This window comes from Muscardinus avellanarius (genome assembly GCF_963383645.1).
Source record: "Muscardinus avellanarius genome assembly, chromosome: 4".
In the NCBI taxonomy this organism is placed as follows: Eukaryota; Metazoa; Chordata; class Mammalia; order Rodentia; family Gliridae; genus Muscardinus; species Muscardinus avellanarius.
In genome coordinates this window covers 1,288,917-1,311,895 of record NC_137789.1, presented here as the reverse complement: position 1 = coordinate 1,311,895, position 22,979 = coordinate 1,288,917, and the positions used below count along the sequence as shown (strand labels likewise).

The 22,979-nt window shown below is 62.9% G+C and overlaps 1 protein-coding gene across 1 annotated transcript; it reads left to right on the top strand.

Moving 5' to 3' along the window:
• Positions 1-6,786: 6,786 nt before the first annotated feature.
• RHPN1 (rhophilin Rho GTPase binding protein 1) lies at positions 6,787-16,203 on the top strand (the record flags this gene model as incomplete). Its single annotated transcript, XM_080694146.1, has 15 exons — positions 6,787-6,867; positions 11,044-11,159; positions 11,577-11,708; positions 11,797-11,872; positions 12,451-12,528; positions 12,812-12,936; positions 13,021-13,187; positions 13,293-13,486; positions 13,914-14,070; positions 14,151-14,255; positions 14,507-14,701; positions 15,030-15,106; positions 15,288-15,434; positions 15,516-15,677; positions 15,967-16,203. The coding sequence occupies 15 exons, from the start codon at positions 6,787-6,789 to the stop codon at positions 16,201-16,203; spliced, it is 2,049 nt and encodes a 682-aa protein (XP_080550272.1).
• Between the last annotated feature and the right edge of the window lie 6,776 nt (positions 16,204-22,979).

The window sequence follows — 22,979 nt, the reverse complement described above, 5'->3', positions numbered from 1 at the left end:
CTCCAGCCTGGCCCCTGGCCCCAAACTCCACAGTCGATGGCTATTTCCACAGGGCTGCCTCACCTCAGCTGCAGGCCAGCCCCCAGCCCAGCTGTCCCACATGGTGGTCCTGCTGCCAAAACCCAGGTTTAACCCTTCACACCACTTTGCCACCCAGCCCATGTGGAATCTGTCAGCAAACCTTCGCACACTTCCCAGCCTCACTTTGGCCCTATCCGGTGCCCACATGGGCCCCCACGGGGTCCCTGGGCTGGTGGGTGGCCTCGGTGTGTGAAGCTGCAGGAGCTTCAGGCCACCTGCTGTGGCCAGTGCCCAGAAAATGCCAAGGCCCGCCACAGCCCCAGCCCCAGGGCTCCCCACAGAGACACCGGTCGGTCTACAGGTGGAAGGTAACTGACAGGCCCCTCTGCCAACTCACAAGGGGGGCCGTTCGTCCTCAGAAGCCCACAGCAAAGCCACCTTCTTGCTCTGAGCTGAGCTTGACCAGCTTGCCCCCTCCCGAGGGCACACAGAACCTGGGCAGCCCAGAGCGAGGCGAACCCGCTCCCCAGAGCCCTCCAGGCAGTGTGCCCGCTCCCCAGAGCCCTCCGGCAGTGTGCCCTCTCCCCAGAGCCCTCCGGCAGTGTGTCCTCTCCCCAGAGCCCTCCGGCAGTGTGCCCGCTCCCCAGAGCCCTCCGGCAGTGTGCCCTCTCCCCAGAGCCCTCCGGCAGTGTGCCCGCTCCCCAGAGCCCTCCGGCAGTGTGCCCTCTCCCCAGAGCCCTCCGGCAGTGTGCCCACTCCCCAGAGCCCTCCGGCAGTGTGCCCCAGGGAGGGCTTCCGGTGCCCTCCGTCAGTGTTCTCAGCTCAGTGGCACTGTGGGGTTTTTTCAGTGACTCTCAACTGGTCTTCAAGAAGGAATAAATACATGTATCTGTTCTCCGGGGCTTCCGACAGCCCTGCGCGGCTCGTGACTCGGGGACGGATGGCCTGTCTCTGCGGGAAGCCAGGTGCATCTTTTACTAAAGGTGGTTTCCAAGTGATGGATGGCTTTCACAAACATGGAATCGTTGATGGTATTTACAAACAATTCATTTTTCACATTCTGTTGAACCCACCCCGGCATCCTCAGAGAATACAGGTGCATGTCAAGACTCCATGTGTGCACGCGTGCGTGTGTGTGTGTGTGTTACTGGGGGAATTTAACTCAGGAACATTTGTGTGTGTGTGTGTGTGTGTGTGTGTGGTACTGGGGTTCCTAGAAGCCCTTCTACCTCCGGGCTACACTCCCAGACCTATTTTTACATTTTTATTTGGAAACAGGGTCTCCTAAGCCAGCACACACGGCTGGCTTCGAACCTACGCGATCCTCCTGTCTCTGCCTCCCGAGCGCGGGGATTACAAGTGTGCGCCACCACGCCCGGCGAACTCAGGAACATTTTTACCTGTGAGCTACACCCCCAGCCCTATTTTATTTTTATTTTGAAATGGGTCTCACTAAGTTGCTGAGGCTAGCCACAAATCTGTGATTCTCCTGTCTCAGCCTGGCTAAAACTGAACTTTTTTTTTTTTTTTTTTTTGTGGGTCTGGGGAGGGAACCCAAGGGCATTTGACCTCTGAGCTACATCCCTGCCCTACTTTTTATTCTTTATTTTGAAACCGGGTCTCACTGAGTTGCAGAGGGCCTCACTAAGTAGCTAAAGCTGTCCGTGAACTGCGATCCTCCGGTCTCAGCCTCCCGAATGCTGGATTACAAGCGTGCCCACCACGCCCGGCTTAAAAACTGAACTCTTGATGTTCACAGCAGCGAACAAATAAAGAGCTAATTAAATCCTTCACCTCTGGCCAACATGTGCCCCCAAAGCCTGCCTCCTCCGCTCCCTCATCCTGAAAATGCAAGTGTAAATAAACAGCATCAGCAATGCCAAGTGACGGAGAACGGAGCCTGGTGGGACGCGGCGTCAGCGCGGAAGCAGAGAGAGAAGGGGTCCCAGAGTCTCCTCCAAGGGCACAGCCCACTAACCGAACTTCCTTTTTTTTTTTTTTTTTTTTGGAAACCCTTCTACCTCCGGGCTACACCTCCAGACCTATTTTTATATTTTATTTGGAAACGGTCTCTTAAGCCAGCGAGGCTGGCTTTGAACCTGCGCGAATCCTGTCTCCGCCTCCCAAGCGCGGGGATTACAAGCGTGCCCCACCACGCCCAGCTTAACTGAACTTCCTCCTACGAGCCCATCACCTACACTTCTGGACAGCACCAGGAGCTGTTGGCCAAGGCTTTAATGCATGGGCCTTTGGGGGTCATTTCATAGACACACCATGGCAGGGCTGAATCAGAAGATCACTGAGCTAAGTTCTCCAGTGCCCTCCGGGGCAGGGCAGCCACCGAGATGACCTCATCCTGGCCAAACCGGGACTTTCTGGAATCAGAGGCTTTCTCCAGATGGCTCCAGCTGGACCACCTGCCTTCAGTTGCACATCTGTTTCTGCGGTGACATCCCGTCACTGTGAGCATGGAAGGGGCCAGACCCCTCTAGGAGGGCTGACTCCTCTCCACGGCCAGTCTATCAGACAGCGTCTCCACCAAGACATACAAAGGCTCAGGAAGGAGCCTGGTTCCTCCCACACCAAATCTACATGTTCCAAATAGCATCAAGAGCCTGCCAGGAGCGCTGGCCACACTCGCCACCCCCATCCACGACAGCCTGCCCCGCTGCTGCCCCGCTGCTTGTCACACCAAAGCCCCCTCCACCTCTGTACCCCATCTCCCCTCCTCTCCTTTCCTCTCCTCCCCTCTCCCTTCCCTTCTCCCTCTCCCTCTCTCTCTCTCTCCTCTCTCTGGTATTGGAAAAGGAACCCAAGGGTGTTCTACCTCTGAGCTACAACCCCAGTCAGTGTCCACCATGACTCCTGGCATTTATTTATTTACTTGTTTGTTTGTGGTACTGGGGGTGGAATCCAGAGGCTTCCTACCTCTGAGCTATACTCCCAGACTTATTTTATATTTTATTTGGAAACAAGGTCTCCCTAAGTTGCTAAGAACCTCACTAAGTAGCTGAGGCTGGCTTTGAAACTGTGCAATTCTTCTGTCTCAGCCTCCCAAGCACGGGGATTACAAACTTGTGCCACCACTCCCGCTTGTTTTTACTCTGTAAAAACGTAGCAATGCCAGTCAAGAATGGTGGCGCACGCTTGTCATCCCAGCATTCGGGAGGCTGAGACAGGAGGATCGTGGTTCATAGACAGCCTCAGCTACTTAGCGCGGCCCTCTGCAACTCAATGAGACCCTGTTTCAAAATAAAGAATAAAAATAGGGCTGGGGTGTAGCTCAGGGGTAGAATGCCCTGGGCTCCATCCCCAATACCACACGCACACACAGTGTTCAGACATGTGCCAAGCTCAGTAATACAGAAGAACATAAAGAAGCTCCTCTCACCCTGCGGAGCCGAGGAGGACTCTGGTCTGTGCTTTGTCAACACACAAACAGGTGTGTAGTTTCTTCTCTTTATAAAACTATCAGCACAGGCCGGGCGTGGTGGCGCACGCTTGTAATCCCCGCGCTTGGGAGGCAGAGACAGGAAGATCACGCAGGTTCGAAGCCAGCCGCGCGCGCTGGCTTAGGAGACCCTGTTTCCAAATAAAAATATAAAATAGGTCTGGGAGTATAGCCCGGAGGTAGAAGGGCTTCCAGGAACCCCAGTACCACAATAAATAAATAAATAAATAAATAAATAATAAAAAATAAAGTGAGATGAACCCAAAGCCAGCATTCTCCTTCTGAGCGACACCTCCAGCCCAATTTTATTTTTTATGTTGAAATGGTTTGCTAAATTGCCAAGGCTGGTCTCGAACCTGCGATTCTCCTGTCTCAGCCTCCCAAGTAATCTCCCAATTCTATGCACCCGCTTCTACCCAGCTCCTCCTTCCTATTCCTGGAACATTTTGTGTGCAGTGGTGGAGATTAAGCCCAGGGCCGCAGGCTCTCCTGTGTGCTAGGCAAGCACTATCACTGGCCAAACCCCAGCTCTGAACTATTCTTTTCTAATTTAAGGATTACCTGCTGATACACCCTCTCCCCTCTACTCATGACAAAATTGCCTGGGTGTCAGGATGATGTGGAAACACTTGAATCTGGCAACAGTCAATGGCTTTTGTTTTGTGCTGGGGATTGAACCCAGGGCCTTGCCCGCGCCGGACCACGCTCTACCGTCGCACCACACCACAACCCCCGCTCCGAGGGCTACTTTCTCCATAGCGGGAGCTCGCAACTGTCTGACCCTGACATCACTGGGATGTTCAGTGCATCCTTCTCACAGTCCACTGACTCAGGACATCACCTCGCCCTGAATTCAGACACACCACTAGACTTGCCAATTTTACCTTCCTGGATGGGTACTGGGGAGTAAACTCCCACCTCCAAGCCACACCTCCAGCTCCTCCTTTTTTTAAATTTTGAAACAGCCAGGTGTCGTGGTGTACACTTATAATCCCAGCATTTGGGAGGCTGAGGCAGGAGGATTGCAGTTTGGGGACGGCCTCAACTACTTAGTGAGGCCCTTTGCAACTCAGTGAGACCCTGTTTCAAAAAATAAAAAAGAAGGCCGGGCGTGGTGGCGCACGCTTGTAATCCCCGTGCTTGGGAGGTGGAGACAGGAGGATCACACTGGTTTGGAGCCAGCCTCGCTGGCTTAAGAAACCCTGTTTCCAAATTTAAAAATATAAAATAGGTCTGGGAGTATAGCCCGGAGGTAGAAGGGCTTCCAGGAACCCCAGTACCACCAAAAATGAAAAAAAAAAAAAAGACTAAAAAAAAATAGGGCTTGGGGTGTAGCTCAGAGGTAGAATGCCCCTGGGTTCCATCCCCAGCAACACACACACACACACACACACACACACACACACACGTTAAATTTTGAAGTAAGGTCTCACTAGGTTGTGAAGGGTCTCCTTACCTTGCTAAGGCTATTCTTGAATCTGCAATCCTCTTGTTTCAGCCTCCAAAATACTGGGATGATGATTAATAATTTTTATGTATTAATTTTTTGCAGGGCTGAGGATTGAACCCATGGGCATTCTACCTCTGAGCTACACTCCCAGTCCTATTTTGTTTTTTATCAGGAACAGGGTCTCGCTAAGATGCACCATCTTACTGTCTCGGCCTCCCAAGTCCTGGGATTACCAGTGCGCCCCACCACGCCGCTCTCAGTGCTGGGATTTGGCAGGTAGCACCACGCCCAGCTTGGACAAGCCTCTTCTGACCTGCCGCCGGCTCCCTGGCTGTCCTGGGCAGGGCTCCTGAGTCTGTCTGGCGTCTCCCCTGCCCATGATTCACCCCACAGCGTGCTGTGCAGCTCTTGTGCATCTCTTCCCGTGTTGGGAGTAACTCCCAAGTAGATGCCAGAAGGGGGGTGTCGAGCGCGCAGCTCGTCCTTGGCCCTGGGCCGCCAGCGGCTCACGAAGAAAGGGGCAGTCGAGCCACAGCCGATAGCTACTCTCCAGCCTGATTTTTTAGCTGAATCTAGGATTCTCATTCTGAAATCTTTTCCTTCAGAAAACAAGCATCCCTGAGGGGGTTCTTAGGACCCCAAAGTTTCAGTGACCTCCTAGTGGCCTCGGGGCTGGACTTACAAGCCCTGCAAAGCTGCTGGGTGACATGAATACTCAAGGCCGGCTCTTACTGCAGCCACAGGAGCAAGCTGGAGGGAGGGGGAGGAGCCCAGGGGGCCTAAGTGGGTCTGGGTCTCTGCTCACTGGTACAGGATCAGGCCCAGACCTCACAAGACAGACAGGAGCCGCTGCCCTGGAGGGAGCTTGGGCCATGGAGCTGTAGGTGGAGGGAGAGTGAGGACGGCTGGGATCCCCCAGGCAGGGGAAACGCTAAGGGTGAGCAGGGAGCAGCTGCCGAGGGGCCCCAAGAGGCCACCGGGGGGGGGGGGGGTGCAGAGCTTAGCTGATAGGATTAGATCTGGAATGACGGGGCGCTGGCCGGGGGTGGAGTGCGTGGAGGCTGAGCCCCAGCTCGACGGCGGGCAGGGTGGGGAGTTGGCACCGGGAGGCCAGGCACAGGGCTGCGGTCCCTGCCTGCGCCCTGCTCTTCCTGCCCGCAAAGCTGCGTTCCCGGGCTAGCGAGCCCGCCAGAAACCAGAGTCGCCGGACACCTGCGGGCAGACCTGCAGGGCCAGCCCTGCGGGGAGCGCCGGGTCTGGAAGCCCAAGGCTGCCCGCAGGAGGTCGGGGAGGCAAGTGGGCTCCGGCGGGTTCCGAAAACGTGTGCCCGGGAAGCAGGCTGAAGCCGCGGGCGTGGAGGCGGCCCGGCTCGGCGGCGCGGGGAATAAAGCCGGCTTTGTTCGGGAACTCGCACACGCACTTGCGTCCAACGGCCGTCTAAAAAAGTCATTGTACACATTCTCCGGCCAGTCCTCGGAGGGTCCGGTTGCCGAGGTGACGGGAGAGGGCCCAGCAGCCCGGCCATCCCCGGCGCGGCGCCGCCCCCGCGCTCCAAGTCGCACCCTTCGGCCAACTTCGGCGCGGCCGAGCTGCCCAGGGCGCACGCGCACTGCGCGCGCCGCGGCCCGCGGTTGCCAGGGGTTACCGGACTCCGCGGGACCCCGCCTTCCTCGCGCTCTGCTTGGCAGCAGTTGCTGTCCGTCGAGGCGGCGGCCGCCGTCTATTGGTCATCTGCAGCCCTCGTGGGCGGGGCCCGGCTGCGAGCCCCCGGAGCCGCCGGGGAGGGGGCGGTGCTCGGCGCGGGCGGGCCTCGCGGCCGGAGGAACCTGCTGCGCGCGGCTTCGCGCCGACTCCGGCGGCGGCGATGATCCTCGAAGAGAGGTCGGAGGGTCCGGGCGCCGGCGAGGACAGCGCCGGGCTGCAGGCGGCCGGCAGCACCCTCCAGGTGGGCGCGCGTACTGGGTGCAGGTCCCCGGCCTCCTGCCCGGCACGGAGCCGCACGTTCCGGCTCGCGGCCTCCCGGGTCGCTCCCTCCTGTCGTCCACTCGCCCCTGCATGCTGCGGGGTTTATCCGCTGGGGAAACTGAGGCCAGGAGTGGAGGCCCGAGCCTGCGTCCCTCCTCCGCTGGGTTCCTCTCCTGCCCCCATTGAGGCACCCAGTGGGGAAGAAGAGGAGGCTTCCAGAAATCTGTGGGACCACCCTCCCCCTGAATCTAGAGGCCCTTTCCTTGGCAGTTGGCTCTGGTCAGCGACAGGCTCCTCCAGCCAGCTCAAGTTTGCTTCTGGCGCTTGTACAGCCTCCGTCCCGCCTAACCCGGTGTCCATTGGACGTAGCTTGTAGTAGCAGGCAGCCAAAGCCTCCTGTCCTCACTGCCAGCTTTCGTCCCAACTCCTCGTCCCTAACCCGGGGCTGGAGATTCAGGGTTTCCAGGTGCACCAGGGAAGTAGAGGCAGGTGTGGAGACCCGTCAGCGTCTGGGGCGGGAGTGCTTGCCCAGCCGAGCCTGGCGTCCCAGGGGGTCAGAGAGAGGCTGCCCAGGGTTGCTGTGGGCCCTGGGCGCTCAGGTGGGAGGTGCTGCGCTAGTGCAGGTGTCTGTCATGGCTCCTCGCCTCCTTCCCTCCCGGTGTCAGGCTACACACTGTCCTGGCTGGTTCTGTTCCGCTTTTGTGTTCCCCGGGCTCAGGTCTCCCAGTGGGCAGTGGGGGGCGGGGGAGTGGGCCAGGCTGCAGGCCAGGGGGAATGAGCCAGGTGGTGCTGAGCAGACCCCCAAGGGCAGGCGCCTGCCACAGTACCTAGTGGGTACTGGAGAGAGAAGTGGCCTGTCCCCTGCCTGCCATGAACTCTGCCTCACAGGGTAGCCGTGCCTGCTGGTGGCCTTTGGAGGGAGCAGGTGTTGCTCTGGGTGGAAGGAATATCAGGGAGGTTGCACAAACAAGATGTGCCAGGAGGGCCAGGTACTTAGTACAGCACTTCTCAGCCTGTGGGCTGTGGCCAGGCCCTGCCTTTGCTTTCACTTGGCTGCCACCCCACAAGGGGAGGCAGAAACCATCTCCTGTGGCTTCTCTGGGCCTCTGGGTCCTGTGTGCCTGTCCTGGCGTGACCCAGCAGTCAGGATATTTGGGGTGGGCCGTGGAGGCGGCCTTGGGCCCTAACTCACACCACACGGCCCAGATGCCTGCTCTTGGGCTAGAGTGAGGCCACGTGCCCCTGCAGCTCCTCTAGCCAGCCCTGTTGCTTAGTCAGCTGGGTATAAAAGTCATGCTGGGTGCAGGCCCCTGTGGGCAGGCCTGGGTGACTCAGACATGCCCAAGAGTAGAGTTCTGGCCTTCTGTGAGCACCTACCTCATGCAGGGCCTAGTGAACACACTGGTGGGCCACGTGGGTACCCTGCTGTACCCTGGGCCTCAGTTTACCCATTTGAAGAACCAGGTGAGGATGTGGTTCGAGGGTGCTCAGCAGGGACGTGGAAAAGCCTGGTCACAACCTGAGGTTGGTTGACCTCACGGTTTCCCTCTCCAGACCAGAGCCTGAGCCTTTGGGAGGAGGGTGGCCAGCATGGACAAGCTTCCCTGCGTCTCTGGGTTTCCTGGGAAGATCAGGGGCTGAGGGATCAAGGCAAGCCAGCGGGAGAGGTGGGGAGGACTGGGGACAGGGCAGTGGGCCGGGAGGGCGGGGCCTCTCATCGGTGTCACCCACAGGCCGAGGCCAGGCTCCCCCGTCCGGGTGGGCCCAGCCCAGTTAGGTTTGGCTCTGAGAGTGGAGCGGGAAGGTGTCCAAGTAAACATGGAGGCTGGCAGCACCCTTGGGACACAGGCCCCAGCTTGGAGCTGCTGTGCGCTCCACTCTGCTCTGTGTCCTGTGTAGCCACTGCCCTGAGAGACCCTTTGCAGCGATGTCTGTAGGAGCCCGTGGGCAGCGTTTAGGAGAGAGGCGGCCGGTCTGGTGGGTGCTAGCGTCGTCCCTCAGGAGGGACAGTGCTCCCTGAGAGGCGTGGGTGTCTCCAGGCAGGTGGCCCAGCAGTCGGGATATTGGGGGTTGCGGAGATGGCCAGGCAGGTTGCTTAGGCCCTGGGCCTGGGAGGAAGAAGCTGGTCTGCAGGCATGGATGCCTCTCCGAGGCCCCTGTCTCCAGGCCTGTCCTGGGACGGACATCTGCTTCCTGTGCTAGTCCCAGGGGCGGCCCAGTTCTCGCCAGCCATGCCAGGCCATGGCCAGGCCCTGCCCCTGGCTGCCGCACCCCTGTGGGAACACCGAAGGCCGCTGAGGGCAGACTCGCTCTTTCCTGGAGAGGCAGGAACAGTCGCAGTGGGGTCGTGGCACAGGGAGGGTGAGGCGGCCTTTGTTTCCACGGGGCAGGAGGTTGTGTGAGGAGGAGGCTGATTACCCAGTGTCCATGCCCCTCCCTGCTGGGCACGTTCCTCAGCCCAGGGGGGACGCTGGGTGTGGGGCCTGCAGGCCCAGCCCTGGCCCACTGTCCACTCCCACCCACTCAGTTTGGGGGCCCCTTGGCCTCCTGGAGGGAGCATTCAAGGTAGAAGGGCTGAGGAAGGGCCCAGAGCCGTAGGCTTGCGCCTGCAGAGGGCACCCCCACCCCAGATTCCCAGCCCCACAGAGGGCGCACCGCCAGGCCTCACTTCCCCTCCCTCTCAAGCAGTGGGGGCGCCGTGGGGGAGGCGAGGAGGAGGCCGCGTGCCACCAGGTGGCCAGCTCCCTCGGGAGGGCAGCCAGCTCAGCCACTTTTCCTGTCCCATCTGAGTGCTGCCTGGAGGTCCTGCCTTCAGCTCCAGCCGGGCAGCCCTCCTCAGGAAGCCTTTGCTGCCCGGCCGATTGGCTGTGAAGCTGGCCCTGGAGGAGAGGGGCCGGGGCTGGGATTGAGTACCCATGCGGGGCACGTGGTCCTCCTTAGGACATACGCTTAGAGGAGCTGGGACAAGAGAAGGCCCCAGGGTCTGAGACTGTCCTGGCGCGACAGTAAGCCAATCCTCTTCCAGTGCGCAGCCAGCACTGGCTGTGCATAAACCAAGCCCCACCCCCGTCCACACCATCAGGACAGGGTGCAAGGCTCTCCAGCCTCTCCCCGGGCTCGGTGGCCATTGTGGGGGTGCTCCCCAGGGAAGGAGATTGCCGAGACATCCTCGCCAGCTCCTGGGGGGGCAGGTGACCTAGGCCAGACGAGGCCCCCAAACAACTCAGAGACCTTGGGCTGCGCCTTGCTCCTGCACCCCAGTTCCCTGCACCCCACTCCCTGGCAGTGATGGGAAGAAGCCCCAGGTTGACTGGCCCTGTGGCCCGAGAGGAGGGACGCCACCTCCTTGATGTCCCAGAAGGAACCTGCTGGGGCGGGGGGACACTGGGACCTGGCGCCTACTGGCCACCCCACAGCACTGGGCACCTGCTGCACCTCGGGGTTGGGCCTCCTGTTTGGCAAGCTCACCCTGGGCCGCAGTGGTGGGCGCTCTGGGAAGGCGGCCCCCGAGGTGGACTGTGCATCTGCATGGACAGGGGACCAGAGAACATGAGGTGGCAGTTAGGGAAGGCTTCCTGGTGGAGATTCACATCTGCCTTGAAAGGTGCGCCATGGGGATTACAGATAGAACTCCAAGGAAGAGTGCCTGCCTAGCGCGTGAGCCCTTGGAGTTGATCCCCAGCACTGCAGGAAACAAAACAAACCCGTAATCACCTACAGTGTTTGGAGAGCCAGGAGACCACCTCGGCTACTTGGGAGGCTGAGGCGGGAGACAGGAGGATCACTGGTGCCCAGCCCTCATCTTTAAAAAAAAGTGGAGTGGCCGCAATTGTAATCCCAGTACTTGGGAGGCTGAGACAGGAGGATCTCAGGGTCAAGGACAGCCTCAGCAAATAGTACAGCTCTCATCAACCTAGCGAGACCGTTTCCAAATAAAAATAAAATAAAATAAAATATGGCTTGGAAGTAGAATGCCTCTGGGTTCCATCCCCAGTACCCCCCAGAAAAAAAGGTGGGCCACAGGGTCCTGGTGTGAGGAGAGTGGGCCATGCAGGAAGCCACCGAGGATCCCTGTCCCCACACAGGCCCCGCCCCTCCCTGCCTGACAGAAGCCAGCCTGCTGGGGCTAGGCGAGCTGCCTGCTTCCTCCCCGCAGGGTTCTGACCCCCTGGCGCAGACTCCACACAGCCGGCTGCAAAGCCGCAGGGCGCGGATTCACCAGCAGATCGGCAAGGAGCTGCGGGTGCGGGCGGGCGCTGAGAACCTGTACAGGTGAGCGGGCTGGGGGAGGCAGGTGTCTGCCCAGAGTTGGTGCAGGAGAGAGACGCAAGCAGGTGGCGGCCACTGGTGCCCACGCTCATCCCGGCAGCCGGGCGGCACACTGGTCTGCCCAGCCCCCAGCAGCTGTCCTCAGGGACTGGTCCCTCTGTCGCCCCCACCCCTGTGCAGCACAGAGAGGGGGCCTGGTTCTTCCCAGCACTCCGGGAAGTGTGTTGGAGTAGCAGGAGGAGTAGCTGGAAAGAAGCCCAAGTCAGAGAGGTGGGGCCCAGGCACACGCAAAGGAGCATCGGGTGGAGGAGGGAGAGGGAGGCTCAGCACGGCCCCCGGGTGAGCTGCGCAGCTCTGGCTGGCAAGAGGGCCGTGGGGCCTGCCTCGCTGGGGCTTCTGACCTCCCCTGGCCTCTCCCAGAGCCACCAGCAACAGCCGGGTCAGAGAGACAGTCGCTCTGGAGCTGAGCTACGTCAACTCCAACCTGCAGCTGCTGAAGGAGGAGCTGGAGGGGCTGAGCGGCGGCGGCGTGGATGTGGACCAGCCCGAGGGGTGCGCGGGGGACTCGCCGGAGCACGCATGGGCGCCCCGGGCTATGGGCGTGCGGGTGGCGGTCCCAAGCCTATGCTTCTGGTTCCAGTGAGGGTGTTGCTGTCCCCATGATCCCCCTGGGCCTGAAGGAGACCAAGGAGCTGGACTGGGCCACGCCCCTGAAGGTGAGGTGGCTGCGGCCAGTGACAGCGTGCGCGAGGCCTGGACTTCCTGGTCCTGCTGTCTCCTGGGACAGACTAGGATGCCGAGGCCAGCAGGGCCCCGGGCCTCCCCTGGGCAAGCTGCCTCCCTCCTCCTGAGGGTCCCCTGAACTGGCTCAGGGTGCCACTACCCCAGGGGAGCCTGTGCTCCCTGCGTTCTGGGGGGCTCGGACCCCAGATGCGGCCCTGCCTCAGCTGCCACCGCCCGTCAGGGCCCGTGGGGCAGTGACCCCGCCCATGCCTCGTCCGGGCCCCCAATTGGCAGATGGCCCCTACGTCTTAGGGCCGCTGTGGATTAATAAGGGAATTCCTGTAGAACTTGTACCAATAAGAGTCCCAGTGCACTTCTGTAGGGGGGGCAGGCATCGATACCTGCCCCACTGCCCGCCAGGCTCCTCCAAAGCCCGGGACCCCGCCTCTGCTGAGGCCCACTAGGGCCCTGGCCCCTCGTGGGAAGCTGGCCTGCTCAGTGCCTGGACTTCCCCCCTGCGCGGCAGCCTGCGAGGCCCAGGGCCCAGAGACCAACAATGCCCCTCTGTCAGGAGCTGATTTCGGGGCACTTTGGAGAGGACAGCACCTCCTACGAGGCAGAGATCAGGGAGCTGGAAGGCCTGCGGCAGGTAGGTGACCGCCCCCACCCGCGCCCCACCCACCCGCAGCCCCAACACCCAGCCTAGAGGGCTGGCGTTCTCTTGGCAGGAGAGCCTGCCACTTGGGAGGACCTGGCCTCCTGGATGCCTGGGCCTCCATGGCTCCGTGCCTGCCTGGCCTTCCAGCCATCGGTAGTGACTACTCTGCCCGTCTTGGGCCCCGCCTGAAGCTGCCAGAAGCTCACTGGGGTGGTTCCCCGGGTAGCATATGGAGGGGTCCCGGCAGTGGGGCCCAGCCGGCTCCTCCCTGCAGGCCATGCGGACCCCCAGCCGGGACGAGGCGGGCCTTGAGCTGCTCACGGCCTACTACAACCAGCTTTGCTTCCTGGACGCGCGCTTCTTCAGCCCTGCCCAGAGCCTGAGGATATTCTTCCACTGGTAGGACTTTGGGGTGGTGGGGTGCCCTGGCGAGGGCGGGCCCAGTTGCCATGGGAGCTGCACCTAGCCTGACCCCCTCCACAGGTACGACTCACTCACTGGGGTCCCGGCGCAACAGCGGGCACTGGCCTTCGAGAAGGGCAGCGTGCTGTTCAACATTGGCGCCCTCCACACACAGATAGGGGCGCGCCAGGACCGCTCCTGCGCTGAGGGCGCCAGCCGTGCTGTCAAGGCCTTCCAGAGGGCCGCAGGTGAGAGCAACCCAGACCTGCCACTCGAGGGGCCACGTCCCAGCTTCCCTGGGGCAGAGGCTGCAGGCAGGTAGGGTGGCTACGTGGTGCCTGCTCCATCCACAGGTGCTTTCAGCCTCCTGAGGGAGAACTTCTCCCATGCACCGAGCCCAGACATGAGTGCTGCGTCCCTCTCCGCACTGGAGCAGCTCATGTCTGCCCAGGCCCAGGAGTGTGTCTTCGAGGGCCTCTCGCTGTCAGCGCCCGCCACTCCCCATGACTGCCTGGCTCAGCTGCACCTGGCTCAGGAGGCTGCACAGGTGAGGCCGGGGAGGCCTGCCTGTGCCTGACCCTCAGCAGCTCGGCCGGACTGTGCTTGCTCAGTGTAGGAGGCCTGGGCCCAGGTCCCGAGAGCAGGGTCAGCAGGACCGCAGAGCCGTGGGCAGCGGTCAAGGGGAGAATCGGAGCAAGAGCCTCACCTCCTCCTGCGTTGTTCCCAAAGCCAGTGCAGTCCCGGTCCTTGGGGTAATAAGGCAGGACTGGGGCCCTGAGTCCCCAAGGCTCGGCTCAGCTTGGGGAATCCAGAGTAGCCACCAAAATGTGGGTGGGCGTAGATGGAAGCCGGGCCTGGGTGTGGAGAGGCGACAGCTCGGGCGACTGCATGGAGTCCTGCTGGCCTCGTGGTATGAACTCTCTGGGCCCCCAGGGAGGCCAGAAGCCCTCATGTGCCCATGTGCCTGTTGGCAGGTGGCAGCCGAATACAGGCTCGTGCACCAGGCCATGGCCCAGCCGCCCGTCCGAGACTATATGCCTGCCTCCTGGTGCACCCTGGTGCATGTCAAGGCTGAGCACTTCCGCGCCCTCGCCCACTACCATGCGGCGCTGGCCCTCTGCAACGGCTCCCGTGAGTGCCTGCCCTGTGCCCATGTGCGCTGGCCAGGGTGCCGTGCTCAGGGCTCACGGCCTCTCTGACCCCCGCGACAGCTGAAGGAGAACCTCCCGCGCGTGAGCAGATCTTCCAGCCGCTGGCCCCCAATGAGCCCCACGGCCCCACTCTCCCCCAGCAGCCAGAAGAGCGCAGGAAGCTTGGTGAGGCCCCGTGGACGGAGTGCGTGGAGGCCCGGGGCCCCCAGGTGGCTCCACACCCACCCTGTGCAGCTGCCCGTCCCCGTGTTGGTGGACACTGCTGAGGGCCGGGTGGGGGAGAGGCACCCCTGGGGCTGTCCTTCCCCGGCCCACCTTTGCACCTAGCAGAACCCCGGTCCAATCTGCCTACGCAGCCCGCACCCTCCGCCCGATGGGGGCCTCACAGCAGGTGACAGGGCTGTGCCTGTGTGCAGCCAAGGCCCACCTGAAGCGCACCATCCTGGGTCAGGAGGAGGCACTGCGGCTGCACGCTCTGTGTCGCGTCCCGCGCACGGTGGACCTGCTGCAGGCCGTGGTGGCCCAGGCGCTGCGGTGCTCTCTGGCCAAGTACTCGGAGCTAGAGCGTGAGGATGACTTCTTCGAGGCTGCCGAGGCCCCCGCCATCCAGCGTGAGCAGCCAGGCCTAGCGGGATGGGTGTGCACCACGTAGGGGCTCAGTCCTGGCCAAGCCCTGCGATGAGGTCCCAGGGATGGCCATGAGCTCTTGCGCCTAGAGGAAGGCCACAGCTCCTCCCACACCTCCCCAACCTGTCTCTTGCCCCAGGAGACAGGCACCGGGGCTTCTGGAAGGGCTCCCGAGAGCCCGGGCCAGGTGGGGGGGTCACGTTCAGGGATCTGGGGCAGCTCTGCCTATCGGGAGGGCCCCATGCAGCTGCCCCTCTGGGGCCGAGTCAACCTCGGACTTAGTTCTGTGCCTGTTTCCTCTCACCCTGTCAGCTAAGACCTGTCATAAGCCCCAGGTCAGGATGCCCAGCCTGAACCAGGCGACGGTGGCTGACATCTTCCACCGGCTGGTAAGCGCCTCATCCCGCCGCTGCGCCCACGCAAAGGTGTGGGCCAGAGGCCGGGCCCCTTCCTGATGGGAGCCCTGGCTCCCATCGTGCCTCAGCAGGTCCCAGGCTGGGAGGTACAGGTGGAGGTGGGGCATACGCAGGCCAGGACCCCTCAGGCTGCAGCCAACCCCGGCTCCTCCAGGGGCCCCTGTCTGTGTTCTCAGCCAAGAACCGGTGGCGGCTGGCAGGGCCTGTCCACGTGACGCCAGGAGAGGGCGGCTTTGGCTTCACTCTTCGGGGAGACTCCCCAGTCCTCATTGCAGCTGTCGTTCCTGGGGGCCAGGCTGCGGTAAGGCCCCCCAGGCCTCGAGGTCATGTTCCGGCTGCCCGGCGAGGGGTACGTCCCCTCACTGGGCTGCGTCCCCTGCAGGAGGCCGGCCTAAAGGAGGGGGACTACATCGTGTCGGTGAACGGGCAGCCGTGCAAGTGGGGGAAGCATGCAGAGGTGGTGGCCCAGCTGAGGGCCGCGGGCGAGGCAGGGGTCAGCCTGCAGGTGGTGTCGCCACTGCCCAGCCCAGAGCCACGCAGCACGGTGAGCCTGGGGCCCCGGCCAGCGTCCCCAGCCCCTGCCCTGCCTTCGCCAGGCCTGCCCCGGCTGCTCAGGAGACCTCAGAAAGAACAAGCTGTGCCCTGTGCAGCTGTGCCCTGCTCCCCAGCATGCCTCCTGCCCAGCACCTTCAGCGCTGACTCACCCACCCAGTACTCCAGCCCAGCACTGTGGCCCAGCACGGTCCTGGATACTCCACCGCATGCCCGCCTCCCAGGCCACGCAGGCAGGGTAGGCAGCAGTGGCTGACCACATCTGTTTCTCCTGGCTGCAGGGGGACCGCCGGCTGGCTCTGCTCGGCCCCGGGGGACTTCTGAGGAGCCAGCGGAAGTGTGCTTTTGAGACGCCGGCCCCTGGACGCGCCAGCCCCCGGTCCTTCCTTGGCTGGAGTTGCAAGGCCAAGCGGGGCAAGACCCAGGGCTGCCCTCCCCCAGTGCCAGCGGACCCTGCCAGGCCTGCTCCTGAACCAGGCCCGGCCCCCGGACCTGCTGAGCACCCAGCGTGTCTGTGAGAGCCAGGAGCAGCCTGTGCCTTCGTCCTTTACCTGGGGGACCTTCAGCTTTTCCTGCCTGCTTCAGGCCAAAGCTGCCCATTAAAGATGTGGCAGATGAGACCGGTCTGAGGCTAGTGCTGGGACCATGGCCACCTTGCCCACACCAGCTCCCCTGAAGAGGGCAGCAGGGTGGACTGAAAGGCCTCAAGTCTTTCCTGACAAGATGCCGAGGCTCTGGGGTGAGGGTGCCGCCTCCACCCCATGCATGTTCCCCCCAAAAGCCCCCATACCTTGTACACACTCCCTCCAAGCCCCCCACGCCCTGTGCACGCTCCCTCCACGCCCCGTGCACGCTCCCTCCGAGCAGTCCACCCTGCTGCCCAGCTCTGGCCTCGCCCCCCCAGGCCCAGCCTTGCCGGGCCATGCTTCTTCCCAGTGCGCAGTACTCCTGCTGGGCACCCTTCATTCCCTGCCTGCCTGGACACTGCTCCCTCTCTGGCCAGCCCCTCTTCACAGGGCTGCAGCCAAGGCCCATCCCACGAAACAGCTCACTGCACCTCTTGGAGTGGCCAGCAGTGAGGCCTGGGCCTCCCGGCCGCCTGCACCCATGTGCCCTTGCCCAGGCTCTGGCGGTCCTGCCCTTATCATGGGTCCCCAATGCCACTGGCAAAAACACTCGGGTCCCTTGGGGGGTGAACCAGGCCCAGTGAGGGAGTGAGAAGGGCCACATGCAGACCTGAGGATGGGCTGGCCGCTGGCACTGCTCCCTGCAGCCACCAGGGGGCGGCCGCCGCCACTCAGCCAGAGGAAGTGATGGTTCCCGGGGAACAGCCCCCTCAGCATTGGAGACCCCGCCCTCTGCCAGCCCCTGGGGAGGGGGCCCCAGGTGGGAGCAGCCCACTCTGCCTTCCAGCTCTGGTTCCATGGCACAGGGCCCTGCCATCCCTCACCGCACACACGCACACACTCACTCTCGGGCATTGGCTCAAGGCTCCAGGTGCTGGGCTGCACGCAGGAGTCAGGAAGACCTAAGCATAGAGATGCCGCCTTCCAAAGCCAGAGGGGAAGGGTCCCCAGCCTGCGAACCACTGGGGGTTGGGGGTCCAGGTGTGTCCTTCCCACCCGCCCACCCTCCTGGGAGACCCCCATCAACAGAAGGGCCAGGCCTCCAGGCAGCACGGGTTAACTTGATTAACAAACCGCAAGGAGGAGACCTTACAGGATGGCCAGGGCGGGCAGCCCCGCCCCCTCACCTGTAGGAGTGGGACGGCCTGGGACGCACACAGCCCTGCCTGCGGGCTGCTGTGGTCTCTCACCAGGCCCGCACCCCTGCTCAAGCGGTCCCCACTTAAAAGGTCTCCCCAGGGCTGTCTGCTGTCCCCTGCCTGCCATGGGCTCCTCCCTGTCCTCAGTCAACACCTGGGGCAAACAAGGGAGTCAGAGCACTGCGCCTGGCCGCGGTGGTGGCCGAGGTCCAGCCGCAGGGAGGAACACTCCTGGAGTGGGGACCCTGAGGTCCAGAGCCCTACCAGGCAGACTAGGCAGAGCGTAGGTGCTGGGTGAGTGGCAGAGCTGCACAGTTCTGGCCACCAAAGGGGGCAGCAGGGAGGCCTTGAGTCCCAGAGGGCACTGACCCCGGTCCTTGCCCATGGGAGGCCGCTGGCAGCCACCTGGGCATGCTGGGGTGGACTCCCCGTCAGCCTCCCAGGCATCTATCCACCAGACAGACGATGGCTAACTCGGCAGCCGGTGGAGTCCAGCTGGCCCAGGAGGCCTCAGGGGCCAGCAAGGTCAAGGGCCTGGCTCAGCGGGGCCGGTCGCAGCGTCACCCAGCGAGCCAGCTGCCCAGGCAGGGCGGCCCTCCAGGGATCATGGGGCGGCACCCTCGGCAGCCGCTCCCGCAGCTCTGGGTGGTGGGGTACCCCCCTGCATAAGCCCCAGGTTCCGCTGTGTTAGGGGCTTTCCAGGCTGAGCCAGGGCGGGGGCCCAGCTGCTGGGAGAACCTGTCTGGCAAACGCTGCCCTCACCACCTGGACCATGGCAGGGCACCTGTCTGGCCTGCCCCTCGCCTTTGGCAAAGCACCCCCGTAGCCAGCCACTTCTCTTTCCGCCGGCTCCTTCCTGGGGTCCACGTGTCCCCACGGAGGGTACACGGCAGTGCCCCACAGCTGTGCCGCCCGTGCTGAGGAGCCCAGGGACCCGCCTCTCCGTGGCGCCCAGAGAGCCGGCCCTGGGGGGGAGCAGGCAGGTGGAGGCGGGGTCTGAGATGGGGCCTATGCGGGTGGGTGCACCAGGCCTGTGCACACCCTCCCACAGGCAGGCTTGTTTCCAGAGTGGATCCCTGGGCGGGAGATTGAGGTGAGTGTGCGCCGAGATCCTGTTTGCTTTGCCAACAGAAAACTGCCGAGAGGGGAAAGGCAGACTCCGTTTTGCTAGGTCAGCAAAGCGCTGCAGAGATTAATGTGGGGAGAGGGAGGAGGCCCAAGGCAGGCATGTGGGCAGTGGGTGCCCGGGGCAGTGGGAGGTGGGTGGGAAGGGGGCTTGGGTGCAGTGGAGGACTGGGGTCCACAAGGCGGGGGGATCCCTGGGACCAACTGGGGTGGGGCAGGAGTGGGCGTGGGGGTGTGGCGGGAGGAACCCCTTCCCACTGCATTCTCTCCCTATCCGGCTCCTGCCAGCCCTCCCAGCTACAGCTTCAGGACCAGACACACGCCCTGCCTATGTGTTGGGGGCTGAAGCCCAGCACAGGGCTGCCAGCCCCTGTGCTCGCCCTGGCTCGGGCTGCACCCCAGGGACCAGGCATTTGGGCGCTCACCTGGCAGGTCAGAGAGCCCGTGGGAAGGTGGGGTGAGCCCCGCCAGGCCCCCCAAGGAATGTAGGTTCCTCCTGATAAGCTGAGAAGGCCTGATGGGACCAGCTAAGGTGGAACAAAGGTGCCACCTGGGCCTGTGGCCGGCCGAATAGAGCGGGCGGCCAAAGCCCCCGGAGATGTGTGCAGGACAGTGGCGGCCAGGCCAGCACGTGGGCAGACTTAGAGAAGGGCAAGTCGCCTGGGCTTCCCGGCACAGGAGGTGTGAGCTGGCCCCACACCTGCCCGCCCAGCTCCAGGTCCAGGGCAGACCAGGATCTGGCCCTGTCAGCCTCGCCCCGAGGGCCCCTTCCCCGCTGTGGTCCACAACAAGCCGCCTCTGCTTCACGAAGTGGAGCCTGTCCCCCAGGACGCAGGGCTGAGAGAGGAGGGGGCGCTGTCCAGGGAAGGTCCTCTGGCCACCCTGCACCCCACGGAAGGAGCAGGCCCTCAGGTCCCATGGACCGAGCTCCTGTTGAAAGGGACTCCAGCCCAGCCCGCCTGCGCCTTGCTGGTTCCCGTTTCCAAAGCCCTGACAGTGCCCACTGCACCGCCTCTGCGAGGGACATGACCCCCTCCTTCCCAGCCTCCCAGTCCCACTCTCACTGAAGGCAGCGCACCCGCCCCGCCACACCCACCCTCACCCTCACCACCACTGATGTCTACTCACTCCAGCCACGCCCCCTGGTGTTAACGTCACTGCCACCATCGCTGATGTCAGCAACGTCACCCCCTCCACCACACTCTCGTTAGCGTCACCCCAGCACCACCGCACCGTTGTTGGTGTCAACAACATTGCCCCATCACCAGCGCGATGTCAGCAGCGTCACCCCATCACTGCTCTCAAGGTCACCCCAACATGACTGTCACCATCCCTGCCGTCAACAACTCACCCCATCACGATTGCGACCTCACCCTCGCTCAGTCGCTGGTACAAGTTCCCAGCCGAGTGAGTCCTGGACAGCCGTGGGGACCCCAGGGAGAGGAGGCGAAGCTTAGGAGTGGGATGAGCCTGGCTGGCCCTGTGGCCCTGGGCGGCAGTGGTGCCAAGGAAACCGTGCCCAGGATGTGGCCGGGCACACTCGGCGGGGGTGAGGTCACTTCAAGCCTGGGGGGCAGAAGAGAGGTGGCCTGGGCACCTGGGGGAGAGGCAGAAGGGGGGAGGGAAGAACTCCACCCGCCCCAGGCGGGCTCTACTGGGGCTGTTCTGGGCTGCAGGGCCTGGTGGGTAAGAGAGAGCAGTGGTGCCCACTAGCTGCCCCCAGGCAGGGCTGGGGGCAGCCCTTCTGCGGGAAGGGCTCCGAGTGGTGCGGAGGCTGAGGAGAGACCTGGGCTCCTGCCCACCTTGCTCTTCTGGGTCAAGTACCCCCAGGCTTGAGCACCCCATCAGGAAGCGGGGTGTCGCCTGCCAGCTGCCTGCAGGGCCTGCCCCAGGGAGAGGGCCCCACGCAGCCTGGGCCAGGAGGCACACTGGACACTTGCCCCAGCATGGCCTGGACTCCACGGCCCATGCATAATGCAGTGTTTACCTGGGGGTGATCGGCGGCCCCCGGCTCCGGCTCCCCTCCCCCGCGGCCCCCAGACAGTGAGCCAGACGTGCATTAAGACGGGAGTGACTTATCGAGCTGTCAGGGGGAGCGTTTTAAGACAGAATTATAGGGGAGAGGAAAAAGATTTTTACCAAATTAATGAAAAATCAATCTGGCCTCAAAAATCCATTAGCCTTCATAATGCACCGGTTCCAGGCTGAGCCGCACAATCCAATGCCGGCTGTTAAATACCGCCGCGGCTCCCCCGCCGCCCGCCATTCATTAGGACCGGTGTTTACTTCTGAGAGTGACACCTGCCTCCAGCTCCAGCCTTGTCCACGCTCTGTCCCCACGACCCTGGGGTCAACCTGGGGGGCGGGGCAGGGGCCACAGGGAGGGGTGGAGAGCTCAGGGGAGGCCGTGTCCAGGGCTGGGAGTGTGCTGCTGCTGCTGCTGGCCGTGTCCATGGGAACCGGCCACCATGGGTCGCTGCCGCATCGGCAGAGGGATGGCTGTGGGGCCAAATAGAGTGGCCAATGGGATGGTGGAGAGTGACCATAGAGTGAGTGACCGTGTGGGTGTCTGTAGAGTGAGGTGACCGTGGGGGTGATGTGACCGTGGGGGTGATGTGACCGTGGGGGTGAGGTGACCGTGGGGGTGAGGTGACCGTGGGGATGAGGTGAGGTGACTGTGGGGATGACCATGGGGTGAGATGACCGTGGGGGTGAGGTGACAGTAGAGATGAGGTGACCATGGGGATGAGGTGACCGTGGGGATGACCATGGGGATGAGGTGACCATGGGGATGACCATGGGATGAGGTGACCGTGGGGGTGAGGTGAACGTGGGGATGAGGTGACCATGGGGGTGAGGTGACCGTGGGGATGAGGTGACCGTGGGGTGAGGTGACCGTGGGTGAGGTGACCGTGGGGTGAGGTGACCGTGGGGATGACCATGGGATGAAGTGTCCGTGGGGGTGAGGTGACCGTGGGGGTGTCCATGGGGGTGAGGTGACCGTGGGGATGAGGTGACCGTGGGGGTGAGGTGACCATGGGGGTGACCATGGGGGTGAGGTGACCGTGGGGATGAGGTGACCGTGGGGGTGAGGTGACCGTGGGGATGAGGTGACCGTGGGGGTGAGGTGACCGTGGGGGTGAGGTGACTGTGGGTATGAGGTGACCGTGGGGATGACCATGGGATGAGGTGACCATGAGGGTGAGGTGACCATGGCAGTGAGGTGACCATGGGGATGACCATGGGATGAGGTGATCATGGGGGTGAGGTGACCGTGGGGGTGAGGTGACCATGGGGATGACCATGGGATGAGGTGACCGTGGGGGTGAGGTGACTGTGGGGATGATCATGGGATGAGGTGACCGTGGGTTTAGGTGACCGTGGGGGTGAAGTGACCGTGGGGGTGAGGTGACCGTGGGGGTGAGGTGACCATGGGGGTGACCATGGGGGTGAGGTGACCATGGGGATGAGGTGACCGTGGGGGTGAGGTGACCATGGGGGTGAGGTGACCATGGGGGAGCAGATGACCTCCCATCCCTCCTCCCACCAGACAGAAAAGCTGAGACCCAGCACCTGAATGGTTCATGCTGGAGGCCCTGTGCCTCACTGACCCGGCGCATGCTGGGCAGGCGAGGCCAGCCTCATAGTCCAGGAAGACCAGGCAGGCCGTGCCTCTGTGGAGGTCCCGGGCCTGGGGGGCAGAGACAGGCTTGGCTGGCTCTCCTTCCACCCCTGTGTTCTGAGCTGCCTACTCGCCAGGCTAAATAAAAGTGTCTGAGGTCACTCTGAGCCTGACACACACCTGGAGGATGGATTGAGTTGAATGTAATTGGCAGCCCCCCCCACGAATCCCACCTTCAACCCCTCCCTGGCACCCTGACAGCTGCGTCCCCCGCAGCCACACTACTCCCCTTGAAGGAGGCGACCCGCACCTCTCAGTGCCTCTGGGCTCAGCCTGGGGCCTGGCCCCCTTGCTGGACCCTGCTCTGCCCGATGCCATGTAGTGGCCGCTGGCCCACCTTTCCACACACAGACAGGTGGTTCTGCCATAGGCTTACGTTCTGGGGTGTCGACCACCTGGTGCCGGCCTCCCGAGTTCTCTGGGTCCCTTCTTGCACACGTTCTCCAGAGGTCCCGAGGCTCTCCCGGACCTGCCCTGTGTGCACGGCTCCATCCTGCCTCCTGTCCTCCAGGAGTGGGCGGCTGGCAAAGGCCCAGGGCCCAGAGGTGGAGGCCAGGCATGGGACAGAGGCTTGGCTGGCAAGCAGGACGTGGAGAGCCAATGGCTCAGCTGGGGATGGGCCGGGAAGGCGTGGAGAGGCGGTGGGGCTGTGGGACCCCAGGTCCCCGTTAGGGCAGAGCTGAGAGGACCCCGCACCCCACCCTATGGCCTGGCCTAAGCCA